A 14,265-nucleotide genomic window follows, 5' to 3' on the forward strand; every position below is an offset into this window, starting at 1 on the left:
CTTTTATTTTCATGCCCCACTGCCCGATCAGAGGGTGACCACAGCAGTTCACCATTCAGCCAGCTCCACAACTGCACATGCACAGTTCAGACAAAACAAAAGGTGATTTTTTTTTTTAAAGCCTTTTCCCGCCAGCCGCAAGGACCAAAGGTGAAAAGGTGTAAGGGGACTCTGAACAGAATCACTTTGGAAAGTTGGAAAAAGGATCACCCCCTTGTGTCATAATTTTGTTGAATCAACTTCTGCTTTAATTACAGCCTTTAGTCTGTTTGGATATGTCCTTTGCACATCTGGACTATGCAATATTTGCCCACTCTTCTTTTTTGCAGAACTGCTCAAGTTCAGTTAAATTTGATAGTGACCGTTTGTGGACTGCAGTCTTTAATTCATTCCACAGATTATCGATGGGCTTTAGAGCGGTAGTAAACCGCTGTTTTTTTCTCTAACCTGCAAGGTAATATAATGTGCTAGCATTGCATACTAGCACATTGTTAAAACTTACCTGAAAACAAAGGATTTCAACACTGCACTGTCACTGCTGCAGGCGCTCCCATCTTCACCTGGTCTTCATTCCGGGTTTGCGGACTCCAGGCCAGTCACACAGTGGGAGCTGCCATTTACGGTACACCACTGAAGGGACGGCCCGGATGGCCATTCTTTCAGAGCGCATGCGCTGGCTGCATGTACAGTAAATATCTCCTAAATGGTGCATGTTTAGGAGATATTTACAGTACCTATAGGTAAAAGTCAGAGATGTGAGTTTACTCCAACTTTAAGTCTGGGCTCTGACTAGGCCAAGCAAGGATAAAGGAAGGCCTGTGGATGTGGTGTATCTGGATTTTGCAAAGGCATTTGATACAGTTCCCCACAAACATTTACTGTACAATCTAACGTAGGTATGGACCATGGGGGGGTGAGTCCCTGGATTAAAAGCTGGCTTCAGGGGCGAGTCCAAAGGGTGGTGATAAAACTGGATTTTTGACTTACCATAAAATCCTCTCTCTTAAGTACATTGACAATCGCAGCTCCATATAATTCTTGACCATTGGGTTATGCTGCCCCTACAGGAGTAGAACACTAGGCAGGAACAAGCTTTACCACGCCTATGAGGCCGTCCCTGCAGGCATACACCCCCACACTCTGCTATAGGCTTCAACTTTGTTGTGTTTGGAGGAAAAATCCCAACCCACTCAAGTTAGAGGGGCAGGTGCTGCGTCTGTCAATGGACTTCAGAGAAAAGGATTTTACAGTAAGTCAAAAATCCAGTTTTCTCTATCGTTCATCGACAGACGCAGCTCAATATAATTCTTGACCATTGGGAAGTCCCAAAGCAGTATTTGCATGGAGGGGTGGGAAAAGACACAAAAAAGAACGCAATTCCCAAAAGGCTAGAACATTAGCCAACCAGTGAACATGGAGCTCAACCAGGAACAACTGGAGCTCACCTAGAACATACACCCCCACCCTCAAAGAGACCAAAGTCTCTTTCAAACAGCAGCCTGCAAAACCTTGCGGCCAAAATAAATATCCGAAGATGCCAACACGTCTACTTTATAGAATTTTATGAATGTGTGCACAGATGACCAAGTTGCCACCTTGCAAACTTGTACCACAGACGCCTGATGGAGAAAAGCCCAAAGAAGCCCTCAGTGCCCTAGTAGAATGCACCATCGCAGGGAAAGGTGGAACCTGACCAGTGAATGAGCCTGTACCATCGCCTGCCTGATCCATCTGGAAATGGTCGCAGTCAATCCCTTTCTAGGTCCTTCCGTAAGGACAAAGAGTCTGATTTCCTGAAAGATTCAGTAGCCGTCAGGTAAACCCTAATAGCCTGAACCACATCCAGAGAATGCAAGCCAATTTCCCGAAGATGCTTGGGTCTAGTACATAGAGAAGGCAGCACAATGTATTCATTCAGATGGAAATCTATCAAATTTAGATCCCACGGATGCAGCGGGGGGTCGCCTCGGAGTTGCCACGAAGGACCACTTAGATAAAAGTGCGAATCAAAGCATGCAAGGCTAAAGGTCATTGGAAAAAGCCGACACTTGGCCAACTCCCGATCGACCCCTCTTTGCAGGAAAGCCAAAATCCTAGCCACCGAAAAAAGGCGCAGTTGCACCTTCATCAATTCACTCCACGAAATGTACGATTTCCACATACGATGATAAATCTTCCTGGAAGCAGACTTCCTGGCCTTCAACAGTGTAGGAATTACAGAGTCAGAAAGACCCCTATCCTTCAACACCTGGCTCCCAACAGCCACACCGTTAAACCCAGCGACTGTAAAGCAGGATTGAAGATCGACAGCAGATCATCCCTGAGAGGAAGTCTACAAGGAGCATCGGCGACCAATCTTACCAGATCTGTGTACCAAGACCGGCGAGGCCAGTCTGGAGCCACCAGAATGACTGGAATCCCCTCTCCACCTCTATCCTGCACAGAAGCCTCGGCAGGAGTATCAGTGGCGGAAACGCATAGATCAGCCTATAATGATCCCAAAGAGCAAACGGTGCATCTATGGCATCGGCCAGAGGATCCCGCAAACTGGCTACAAACCTTTGAACCTTCTTGTTGACCCGAGAGGCCAACAGGTCACATCGGGTGTCCCCCACCGGACACACAGGAGGTGAAATACCGTCGGCTGCAGGAACCATTCCCCCTGATCCAACACCTGACAACTCAGGTAGTCCGCCTGCCAGTTTTCCACACCTGTAATGTGCACTGCGGAAAGGGTTGGAACAAAATTCTCTGCCCACTTTAAGATCTCGGCAACCTCCCGGGCTGCCAAGACACTCTTGGTGCCCCCTTGAAGATTAATGTAAGTCACGGCCGTGGCATTGTTGGATTGAACCCGGAGACGATTCGTCCAGTGACACAAGCAAAGCTTTATTGCTCTGGACTCTTACTGTCCAAGACTCCTGGGCACACAGCTTCCCCAGCACTCCTCCCCGGCTGGACAGGCTGCCGTCCGTTGTTACCATGGTCCAATACAATGGTAGAAAGGACTTGCCCTGGCGTAATGCCAACGAGGAAAGCCACCATAGAAGAGTAGTCTTTGTGTTGTGACACAACCGAATCAGAGTCTAAGGACTTTGGATCTTTGTTCCATTTGACCAGAATTTCCCTCTAAGGGTTTGGTACTGAGCAAATGAGACCACCTCGAATGTCAACACCGTCAGGCCTAAGACTCCCATGCAAGACTGAAGAGAGAGGACAGATTGATGGACAACAAACAAATCGCCCCCTTTGTTGAAGCGGAGTCCAGAGTCAGGCCCAAATAGTCTAGTTTTAAAGATGGTACCAGGGATGATTTTGTGAAATTGATAGTTCAACCAAACTCTTGCAGAGTCCTTACAATGATTGCCAAATCACCCAACAGAGCTGAATGAGAATAGCAGAAGTGCCAATATCAGAGACAACACTTTTGTGAAGACCCCCATTCCTCCAAGAGTTGTAGATATGCGCCCATGATATCGATGGAGGCCAAAAGGTCTCCCTGATGTAAGGACCCCACCACTGTGTGAATGGACTCCATTCTAAACTTCTATACCTGCACGAAGCAGTGAAGAGCTTTGAGATCCAGGATTGGACGCACTTTGCTTTCTTTCCTGAGCACAGTGAATAGGTTTGAATAAAATCCCTGAAAACCTTACAGAGAGGGAATCAGGACAATCACTCCTTGCCCGACCGGATCAGTTTGTGAACCCATTTGTCCTGAATCAAGGAAGTCCATGGTTCCGGAAAGAAGCAAAGACTCCCCCCCCCCCCCCCCACCCTAGAAACGGGTGAGGGCGTCCCTTCATGCAGAAAAAGTTTTGTCCGCAGGTCTGGAGTGGCCTGCTCTCGTATTACCCGACCATGTCTTCTTAGAATCCCCAGAAGACCTGAATGGCTTAGTTCCTTTCTCCTGCGACCTGGAAGGGCACAAAAGGGCCGCCTATGGGCTGAAAAAGAAGGCCTCCATCTATTACGCGGTGCCTTGCCCTTGGCGGATTGGAGAGGAAGCGTATTCTTCATGCTTGTAAGGCCTTTGATCAACTCACCCAAGGAGGATCCAAACAACCTGTTTCCCATAAAGGGGAGATCAGAAAGAGCCTTTTTGGAAGCCTGGTCTGCAGACCAGCTTTTTAGCCACACACGACAGCGCATCACATATAAACAATAGGGCTTGGTCCATTTGGTCTGTTAGCTCTATCAGCCTGACAAGAGCTGTTCTGTTTCCAAGTCACCTTTTAGCAACTTTGCCCATTTCATTATGGTCCGAGACACCAGAGTGATCACAAAGATCGGTTTCAGTAGTGAGCCTGCTGTCACATGTAAGTGGCGGGATCAGTCTACCCACTGGGTCTGTGAAAATTGGGGACTCCTCCACCGGGACCACAGTAGACATGATCAGTCTGGAAACCGGATGATCCACCTTTGGTGGTACGGTTCATCTAGCAGATACCGCGAATGGGTAGCGCCTTTTAAAGCGCTTGGGTATTATTAGCATTTGTTTGATGCATCCCCACTGTTCATGATAATTTTGTTAAAAGTTCTGGACAGGGAAAAACCTTGCCCGACTTCTGGGATTTGCTGGTGCCAAAAGACACCTGCGTCCCTGATGCTGTAAAATTATCCGTTATTTTTAGTTTCCCGCACTGGCACTATAAGTGCCTCCACCAGCGTGCTTTCCCGCACGGCTGCAGACGAGGATAGATCGTCCTCTCCATCAGAGCGCATTTCCTCGATTCATACCTATTAGAACGGGTCCATAACTTCTGTATGGCAGGCGACCTACGGCGACCTGTCAGGCGACCAGGTCGCCCCATTGTGAACGGGGGCTTAGATCAAAGGAATGGGGGTTGTTTAACACTTAACCACTTCTGGACGGGAAGATTTTTTTGATTTTTGCGTTCTAAACAAAAAAAGCGAAAATTTTGAAATAAAAAACAACATTTTTCACATTCTTTTATAAGATATTCCCAAAAAAAAAAAAAAAATTAAAAATCAAAATGTTTTAATATTTTAGGCCAATTTGTTTTCTGCTATATATTTTTAGGGGGAAAAAAAAAAAATCGCAATAAGCGTATTTTGATTGGTTTGCGCAAACGTTATTGTGTCTACTAACTATGGGAAAGATTTATGTCATTTTTATTGTTTTTTAATTATCGAAGAACCCCCAAACATTATATATATTTTTAGCAGAGACCCTAGAGAATAAAATGGTGATCGTTGCAATCTTTTATGTCACACTGATTGCGCTGAAGTCTTTCAAACGCAGTTTTTTGGGAAAAAACTCACTTAAAAAAAAGCTAAACAGTAAAGTTCGCCCAATTTTTTTGCATAATGCAACGCCAAGAATTGTGATCTTTATTCTAAGCAAAAAAATTCTGATTCTCATTTTATCCAGAATCGTACAGCTCTACTGTAAAGTGAGCAAATTCCGAACATAGCTCCATTTTACACATTACCAGTCAAACACACAGGGTAAACACTTCCTAAAAGTAAGATGCCGGAGCAACAGCACTGTTATTACCCTCTTAGGCCATAAACACTGGGTAACTGAGGGTGTTTTCACACTAGCACTTTTGGTGCGCACCCACTTTCGATTGATGTCAGAATTTGGTTCATTTTGATGATGTGAACAGTGTCCGCGAACCGTATCCGAGTCCTAATTAAAAAGGGTGGTCTGGGGTACAGTTCATGTGAACTCCAGTACGGATCGCTTCTGATGAGAACGCAATTGTACCAAAGCAAGCAATTCTATCCATTTTGGCACCTTCTTGTTTACAGTGGTTGCCAAGCAACATGATTACGCGCCGGCTGCAGCTTGATGAACACAGTCCATCGGGGCAGGGGGAGGGGGGAGCAACCAAACTCGGGTTCGGACCAGGCAATCGCACCAAGTGTGAAAACACCCTGAATAGCAAAATGTCCACAAATCAAGAGACATGATGCCACTCAACCAGCACTGTCAGGGAGAAACTTGTCTCAAACAGGCAAAACAAGCAAAAGACCATTTCTAAAAAAGCAGGAAAAATCGCAAACAACGGTAGTCTAAAAATTAAACCAACAAATCCTCTACTTACACATTATTACTTACCTTGAACCATCAAATAAAATGGATTTTACTTGACCACATTGTCTGAAAAGAGACTGCATCTGCTTGTGGTACAGAAATCCATACAGTGGAACATTCTTCAGCTGTTCATTGCATTAAATAAAGACCGTTTAAAGAAAAAAGAAAAAAAACACACTTGAGTAATAGCTTAGCTTATTTAAAACGTAAGAGTCATTTAAAATTAGATTATTTAATTTCATTTGCATTCATTTTTTAAAGTCTTAAATACACATAATTTGACCCTGCTTAAAATACTGTATGTATCGCATGCCTTTAGAATAGTGTTAGTAAGGCCCCTTTTACACTGGTGGAGTATTTCAGGTGGATGACAGGTCCGTGTCCACTCCGCTGATGCTGAACAGACAAGGACACAGTCCTATGGGATGTAAACGGACCACATGTTCGAATACATCCGATTCGGCAGATGGATGGGGAACGTTCGTCGACAGCCGCAGCTCCATAGAGGGCAATGGATGGTTTGATCAGGTTCACCTAAAAAAAGTGACCTGTGAACCCGATTGACAAAAAGAGAGAGAAAAGCGCTCTAAGTGCAGACAATATTTATTTTAAAACAAAGGCATAAGTTGTAGCAACTCACTAGAAGCCAGGATAAATGAGCTGTATCAATTCAAAGGATGTAAGAATCTCCTCTGGGGGGTGCCATCCATCCACACATAAGGCAGTCCATGGCTCGATTGCCAGTCACAGGAAGGAAGGAAGCCGGCTAACTCATGCAGCGGTCAGCGTCCGGAACGGCGGCTACAATGTGCAGGTGAAGGATGTTAAGCGGCCACGTCACCAGGGAATGTAAGGTATGCACGACGCGTTTCTGAGCATGTGCCAGGTCCCGTACGGACTAGTGCGCTCTTTCGTCAGGTGCACTGATGTTTAGTAAAGGTAGGAACCAAATATTACATCTGTTTACCTTACGGTGTTGTCTCTGTGATAACTACAGTGTTAGTATAGAAATGTACCATTTTAGTAACCCGTGTTAGCTTAGAAGAGTCTTAAAACCAGTGTAAACTTGGTGTTAAATCCCCTGGATTTAACACCTAGTCAGACCAGGTATTAAGGCCTTTTTTCAGTGTAGAAGAGGCATTTCACTGCTCATTGTGGTCAGTAAGTGCTTCAGGACAACACTATTGTAGACTGCAGGGTATGTGTTCACCTAGAACCCGATGTCTGCAGCACTCACATATCATGCATATATAATGGAAGAGCAGAGTGAACATTTATGTTGAGAAAGGACAGCAGTAGACCTCAATGACAGAGGTGCATATTTCCTACTGAATGATACCACTATCTTAAAGCGGAGCTCCACCCAAAAGTAAAACTTGCGCTCAATTTTTTCCTCCCCCCATCCAGTGCCACATTTGGAATCATTCAGGGGGGAGGGGGGAACGGGTACCTGTTTTTGACAGGTACCCTTCCTCACTTTCGAGAGACGGCGCCGCCGCGCTGTCCCTCAGAAGTTTGGCCACCACTCCTTCCCACGTTGCTGGGCCATTGCAGTGCGCTTCAAACATGCCCAGTAGGGACCCACCTGTGAAGCCGCAAAGCTTCACCTCCGGGTTCCCTTACTGGCAACGGCGGTGGTAAAACATCGGCTGCCGTGTGGACATCGCTGGACACCAGAACAGGTAAGTGTTCTAGTAGTAAAAGTCAGCAGCTACAGTATGTGTAGCTGCGGACTTTTCATTTTTGGAGGGGGGAGGCTGGAACACTGCTTAAAGCCAGTTATACATGAATGGAAATTTGGCTGGTTCAGCAGGGACCGGCTGAAATTCCATCAATGTATGGGCAGGCTGGTTGTAAAGAAGTAGAGTGGTAGATCAATTTCTGTACAACCAGCCTGTTAGGATTATCCCTGATCAATAAGTGCTGGCAGGTATAGCCTGCAATAATGATCAGTATTCTGATGGAAGGGAAGTATCCCTGCTGTCAGAACACAATAAGCTCAGTGGAAATGATTCCCCCATCCACTCAAATCGAGTGTGTGAATGAGTGAATCAAGTAATTTTTTTGGTTTAACTCGGTGGTTGGAGAAAAAAAAAAAGACGTGGGCGGTACCAGACGTGACATCAACACACCCCCTTCCGTGCCGACTCCAGTTATACATGTGAACACGGGATGCCGCGGTACTTCTTACAGCCTTCACATTAAGGTTATGTGCCTGTGCTTTTAAATTTTATGTAAGTGCAATTTTAAATAAAGCCTTTTTAGCTTAAAGCAGGGTTACGCTATGTGCCGCTTTCCCCCATCTCTTATACATGTCATCCACGGGTTTCCCTCCTTTGTCTTGCCTTGAGATCATTTGATGAGTGACCGAACTGGGATGTATACATCGGCTCAGTGAATTGCCTTTATGGCCAGCTCATTATTTTGAATGGCCATGGGCTTCTGGTAAGCAGCTAGATATATGCCATTTTTGACCATGAGTGTTGTCCTTTTCCTAACTCACACTGGGAAGACCCCTCCGAGAATATTTACATCTGCTGGGACTTATGGTGCATCTCTTGGGTGTTTAGCCTCTACTATATATGGACTTTATTTATTTGTGGACTTTATTGGTTTAAGGTATAGGATTGTCACATTAACACTTTTATATGATCTTGATGAAGTATTATACTTTTTGTCACATTGCTCACATCACTTTTTTGATAGCGCTGCACATTGTACCATTCTTATTTTTTGATTGTTTCTATAGATCAGTGCAAGCAGCTTTCCTGTATTAATTTATTTGTATCACTTGATTTTTTACACTTAGCGCAGAATATTCGTTTTGTTTTTTAATAGTGGAAAAATGACTCAAGTTGCTGGCCCCATTACATACCACAATCGTAGTCTTTGGATCCTTGCCTCCAAGTTCTCGAATAGCGGATTCTTGATCTGATGGACCATATGTGAAATAATTTGGGTAGAAGGACCCAGCCATAACAGCCTGAAAAATGTTAAATGCCAACAAATTAAGTAGCAATGGTACAATGAAAAAAAAAAACATTCATTCTAGAGCCTGGTACAATTAAATCATCTGCACTTCGAAAGCAATGACCATGCACATTTAAGTTTGGACACAAGTCTAAATTAATGTCATGTGTATATAAGGTACGTTACACACATTTAAATATTGTATATATGGATGGTAAAAGAAAAGAAACAGAATAAGGAGAGATAACGAAAAAATATAGTACATTAGCAAACTGCAGGAGTTTTATGCTGGCTTGCTGCACTGATCTAAAAGATAAACAAAGGTCACCAAGAATCAAGCTGGAATACACATACCCAATATTTGATTATGCCATATTTGATTCCATCACATTATTGTGAATTCGGTAAAGCTATTGAACTTTTAGGCCCCTTTCACACTTCTGCAACTTGTGCGATTTCTGAGCACTGTGGTGTGGTCCAGATGTGAGTTCCCAGGCTATTGCCTTCTTTGGGAACGCATCATAACCATGCTCCGAAACCAGTTACCCCCGCGTCATCAAGTTCGTGCGTCCCTCCAGTGAGGTATGCGCTTCACCGCTGCCTCGATCTGAATAAGTCCACTGATTGGTTTTCCCCTAGTGTCATCTCCCGGCTGCAGGCCAGTCTCAGGGACGCTTACCTCCATGTAAGTTTTAATATGTGTCAATAAAATTATTTACATCTGCTACACTGAGTGGCACCTTTCTCTCTTTTCAGCATATTCGAATATAGTCATTATGAAACAAATTTCCATGACTTTTCCAAAACTTTGTGGGTTAAATTATTTTCCAAAACTTTTCCAGGCCTGGAAATTGCCATTTTAAAATTCCATGACATTTGCAGGTTTTTCATGACCGTACGAACCCTGGGCATTACACTTCTAGCCAGGGGAATACAGAGCAGGCGAAATCTCACAAGGTCCTCCTACAATGGATTGGAGGGATTTTCTACAAGAATTCATCTACTCGGATTTCCAAGGAATCCTCAGGAAGGACAGTGACATCACGCTAAGCAATGCAGGAGAAAGGGGGTAAGGCAAAAATAATTTTAGATTTAATTTATTACAAATAGGTACATTTCACACCCACTGACATTAGCAGTTTTTTTTTTGGTAATCTGAGCAGAGCTTGAAGAAATGCAAAAACTGGATTTTTGTCTTACCGTAAAACTTTGTGAATGTGTGTACAGACACCCAAGTGGCTGCTTTGCAAACCTGAACCATTGACACCTGATGACGGAAGGCCCAGGAGGCACTGAGCGCCCTCGTAGAATGCGCCTTAACAGGGAAAGGAGGAACCTGACCCTTAACGGAACAGGCCTGCACCACAGTCTGCCTAATCCATCTAAAAATGGTCGCTGCAGACGCAGCCTGTCCCTTATGAGGACCCTCCAAAAGAATAAACAAGGAATCCAATTTCCGAATGGACTCAGTTGCCATCAAGTACACCCTGATTGCCCGAACCACGTCTAACGAAACCAAAGCAACCTCCTTCGGGTGCTTAAACTTAGGAAATAACGAAGGCAACACAATGTCCTCATTCAAGTGAAACCCCCCGAAACGACCTTCGGAAGCAACGACTGACAGGGGCAAAGCACCACTTTGTCCCTGTGAACCACCAGATAAGGCGACCACAGGACAACACAGCCAACTCTGAGACCCTGCATGCATAAGTAATAGCCACCAAGAAGGCCACTTTCTGTGACAAGGCAAGTTAAAGAATTTCACAAATATTCTCAAACAGCGGTCTTTGTAGGACCGACAGTACTAGGTTGAGGTCCCACGGAGGCACTAGGGACCGCACCGGGGGGAACCAAATGGCAAACTCCCTGCACGAATGTTTGAACCAAGGAGTTCATTGCAAACAGTTTTTGGAGGAAAACTGCCAAAGCCGAAATCTTGCCCTTAATGGTGCCCAAAGTCAAACGTTGATCAACACCTTTTTGTAAAAACTCAAGAAGACGCGATACCAAAAAGAAGAAGGGGGAAATTCCCAGAGACTCAAACCAAGCCTTCCAGAATTGATGGTAAATTTTTTGAGATGTAGATTGTTTAGCGTGAGGGGAAGCCGCCAGGGGGCACTGGCTACCTGAATCACTGTAATCCATTCTGCCTCGATTCTGTGCAGATGTCTTGGCAGAAGTTGTATTGAAGGAAATGCATAAATCAAGCGATACAGGCCCCAAGAGGCAACCAGAGTGTCTGCGGCACCTGCCAGAGGATCCTGAGACCTCGCACAGATGAGACAAGAGTTCAACAGGTCCACATCTGGTGTCCCCCACCGAAGACACAATTGATAGAAAACTTCCAGGTGAACGGACCATTCGCCCGGACACAGAGCCTGACGACAGATAGTCCGCCTGCCAATTTTCCACACCTGTGCACTGCCGATAGTGCCAGAACAAGACATTCCGCCCACTGTAGAATAACGGCCACTTCTTTTGCCACTAGGGCACTTCTGGCTTCCCCTTGGTGATTGATATTTGCCACAGCTGTGGAGTGGTCTGATTGAAACCTCACCGGACACCCCTGCAGACAATCCAATCAACTGGGACAAGCAAAGTGTGATGGCTCAAATTTCCAGGATGTTGATCGGCAGACTGGACTCCTCTGGGGACCAAAATCCCTGGGCTGAATCTGTGCCCAAGACCCCCCCCCCCCTCCCATCTGGACAGACTGGCTTCTGTAGTCACTACTGTCCACAACAGGGGGGGAGTGCCAGGGACGGAGCCACGAAAGCAGAGACCCTCTCGCAACCCGACTCAGGATTGCAACAGGATCAAATTGTCCAGACTGAGGATTCTTGTCCCATATGGTTGGAATCTCCTTTTGCAGATGTCTGGTATGGAACTGAGCGAAGGGGAGGGCCTCGAAGGTGGAAACCATCAGTCCCAGCACCTGCATGCAGGTCCTCAGAGACGACTGACGATTGTATGACAGGAGGAGAATCTGGCGCTGCAATTTCAATAGTTTAATTCCCAAGAGAAACACCCGGGATGATGCTGAATCCAGAGTCAGCCCCAGAAAGTCCAACTTGGATTGAGTCAAGGCTGACTTTTGAAAATTCTGAGTCAAGCCAAACTCCTTCTTCAGGACAGATGATGATTTCGCCTCCAGAACTGAAATCCCTCATTGCCTGAATAAGGCTAACACCAGGGCCAACACCCTTGTGAACACCCAAGGAGCGGAGGCAAAACCAAAGGGTAATGCCACAAATTGATAGTGCTCCATAGGCAAAGGGAAAAAAACGTTAATGCCCGATGTAAACCGGAATATGGAGGTAAGCGTGCTTGATATCGATGAGGCTAGAAAGTCCCCCTGAGGAAGAGAAGCCACGACTGAGCAAATGCATTCCATTCTGAATTTTTGAACCTGCACAAAATGGTTCAGGGCATTGAGATTAAGGATAGGACAAACCCTCCCCCTTCCTTCCTGGGAACTGTAAAGAGGTTTGAATAAAACCCCTGAAAGCGTTCCGACTCTGGAACAGGGACTGTCACCTTTTGTGACAACAAATCCTGCACTACTCTGAAAAGACCTAGAAGCTGATCTGTGGACAGATGCAAATTGAAAGGCAAGAACCTTGGTGGGGGCAAGGACCGAAACTCAATCTTGTAATCGGACCAAATCAACTCGAGAACCCATTTGTCTTGGATGAACGAAATCCATGGATCCAGAAAGAAACAAAGACGTCCCCCCACCCCTAGTACGGGTAAGCGTATCCCTTCAGGCGCAGGAGGGCTTATCCGAGGGACCCGACTTGGACTTACCCCCCGAGAAGGGTCGTGAGGGTATATCCTGTGACCCAGTGGGGCGAAAAGGGCACTTGTAAGTGGACCACATTTGCGGCGAAAGGGAGGATCCGTCAGAACCTTTTTAGAGGCCTGGTCCGCAAACCAGCATTTCAACCAGATCACACGGCGCAAAGTCACCGCCATCATCGATACCCTGCAGGCTAACGGAGGTGCATCCAGGGAGGCACTGCAAATATTTTGCAATCCCTGAATTGATCAGCCAGCTCCGCCATTTCCTCCTTCACATCTTGGCATAACAGCTGTGCCCACTCCGTCAAGGTCTGGGAGAGCAAGGTTGTGGCAAACACCGGTCTCAGAATTGAGCCGGCCACAGTAAAAAGATGGCACCAACGATTCAGCATTCCTATCTGCACGGTCCTTAACCGATTCCTTACCAGCCGCTGCAGATATAGGTGTACGTTTATGAAAGGGTGAATTTTGTTCTCTATTCACTTCTCTGCAGTTCTCCGGGGAAAATTATCTCCTCTGGCACCCTGTTTATGAAGCGGAGAACTTCAGTTCTCCCAGGCTGATCAGAGGAGAAGTGTTTTCTCGGAGATCTGTGTAGAAGTGAATGGGAGCGCCTGTAATCTCGTAAGACAAAGCGAGATTACCGTAGTATGAAAATCAAAGGCGCTCTTTAACAAGCAGTGATAAATTATCACTGCCGAGTACACGATCCCCACTAATGTTAATAAATAATAGCCCCCTTACATAATATATATATATATATATATATATATATATATATATATATATATATATATATATATATATATCTATCTATACACACACTGAATACACACACGCATACATTTTATATATATATATATATATATATATATATATATATATACACACACACACACACACACACACACACACACACACACACATTAAATATATAGCTACATGTATGTGTGTGTGTGTGTGTGTATATATATACATATATATATATATATATATACAGAAATATGGCAGGGGGACACGATTACTGTGTTGGGGGGTCTGAACGAGGAAGAAGGAAGTTTATAATCTTCGTTTTTCCCCCTCAGTTCTCCCCCGATTCTGTCTTCATTCCCCGCATCACAAGCTCCAGTAAAATCGCCGTATATGTATGGCGCACGCCTGATGGCTGCTAGGGGGGCGAATGTGCTCATTCACGGGGAAGGCGGCGCATGTGTCAGGCGGCTCCGATTGCCACCTTACACCGGCGATCTCTCCCCGCTGAGGGAAAAGGACGGTCGGCTGATGTAAACACAGCCGTCGGTCCTTCTCCCTGCAACGATCACAGAGATCATGTGATCCTGCTATACAGGATTGCATGTCTCTGTGGTCATTTAGCAAGCCCAACCCCCCTACAGTTAGAATCACTCGCCTAGGCTTACAGTTAACCCCTT

At 45.4% G+C, this 14,265-nt stretch overlaps 1 protein-coding gene across 1 annotated transcript in view; it reads right to left on the reverse strand.

Annotated features, from left to right (window-relative positions):
• The window catches only part of TDRD9 (tudor domain containing 9), a 789,496-nt gene that overhangs the window by 233,039 nt on the left and 542,192 nt on the right, over positions 1-14,265 (reverse strand). Inside the window, exons 20-21 of the mRNA XM_082275596.1 lie at positions 8,940-9,047; positions 6,089-6,189 (exon numbers count right to left, since the gene is read on the reverse strand). Coding sequence (XP_082131722.1) covers positions 6,089-6,189; positions 8,940-9,047 — 209 coding nt within the window. The remainder of the gene's footprint in view (positions 1-6,088; positions 6,190-8,939; positions 9,048-14,265) is intronic.

This window comes from Pelophylax lessonae (assembly GCF_965119305.1).
Source record: "Pelophylax lessonae genome assembly, chromosome: 13".
NCBI classification, from domain to species: Eukaryota; Metazoa; Chordata; class Amphibia; order Anura; family Ranidae; genus Pelophylax; species Pelophylax lessonae.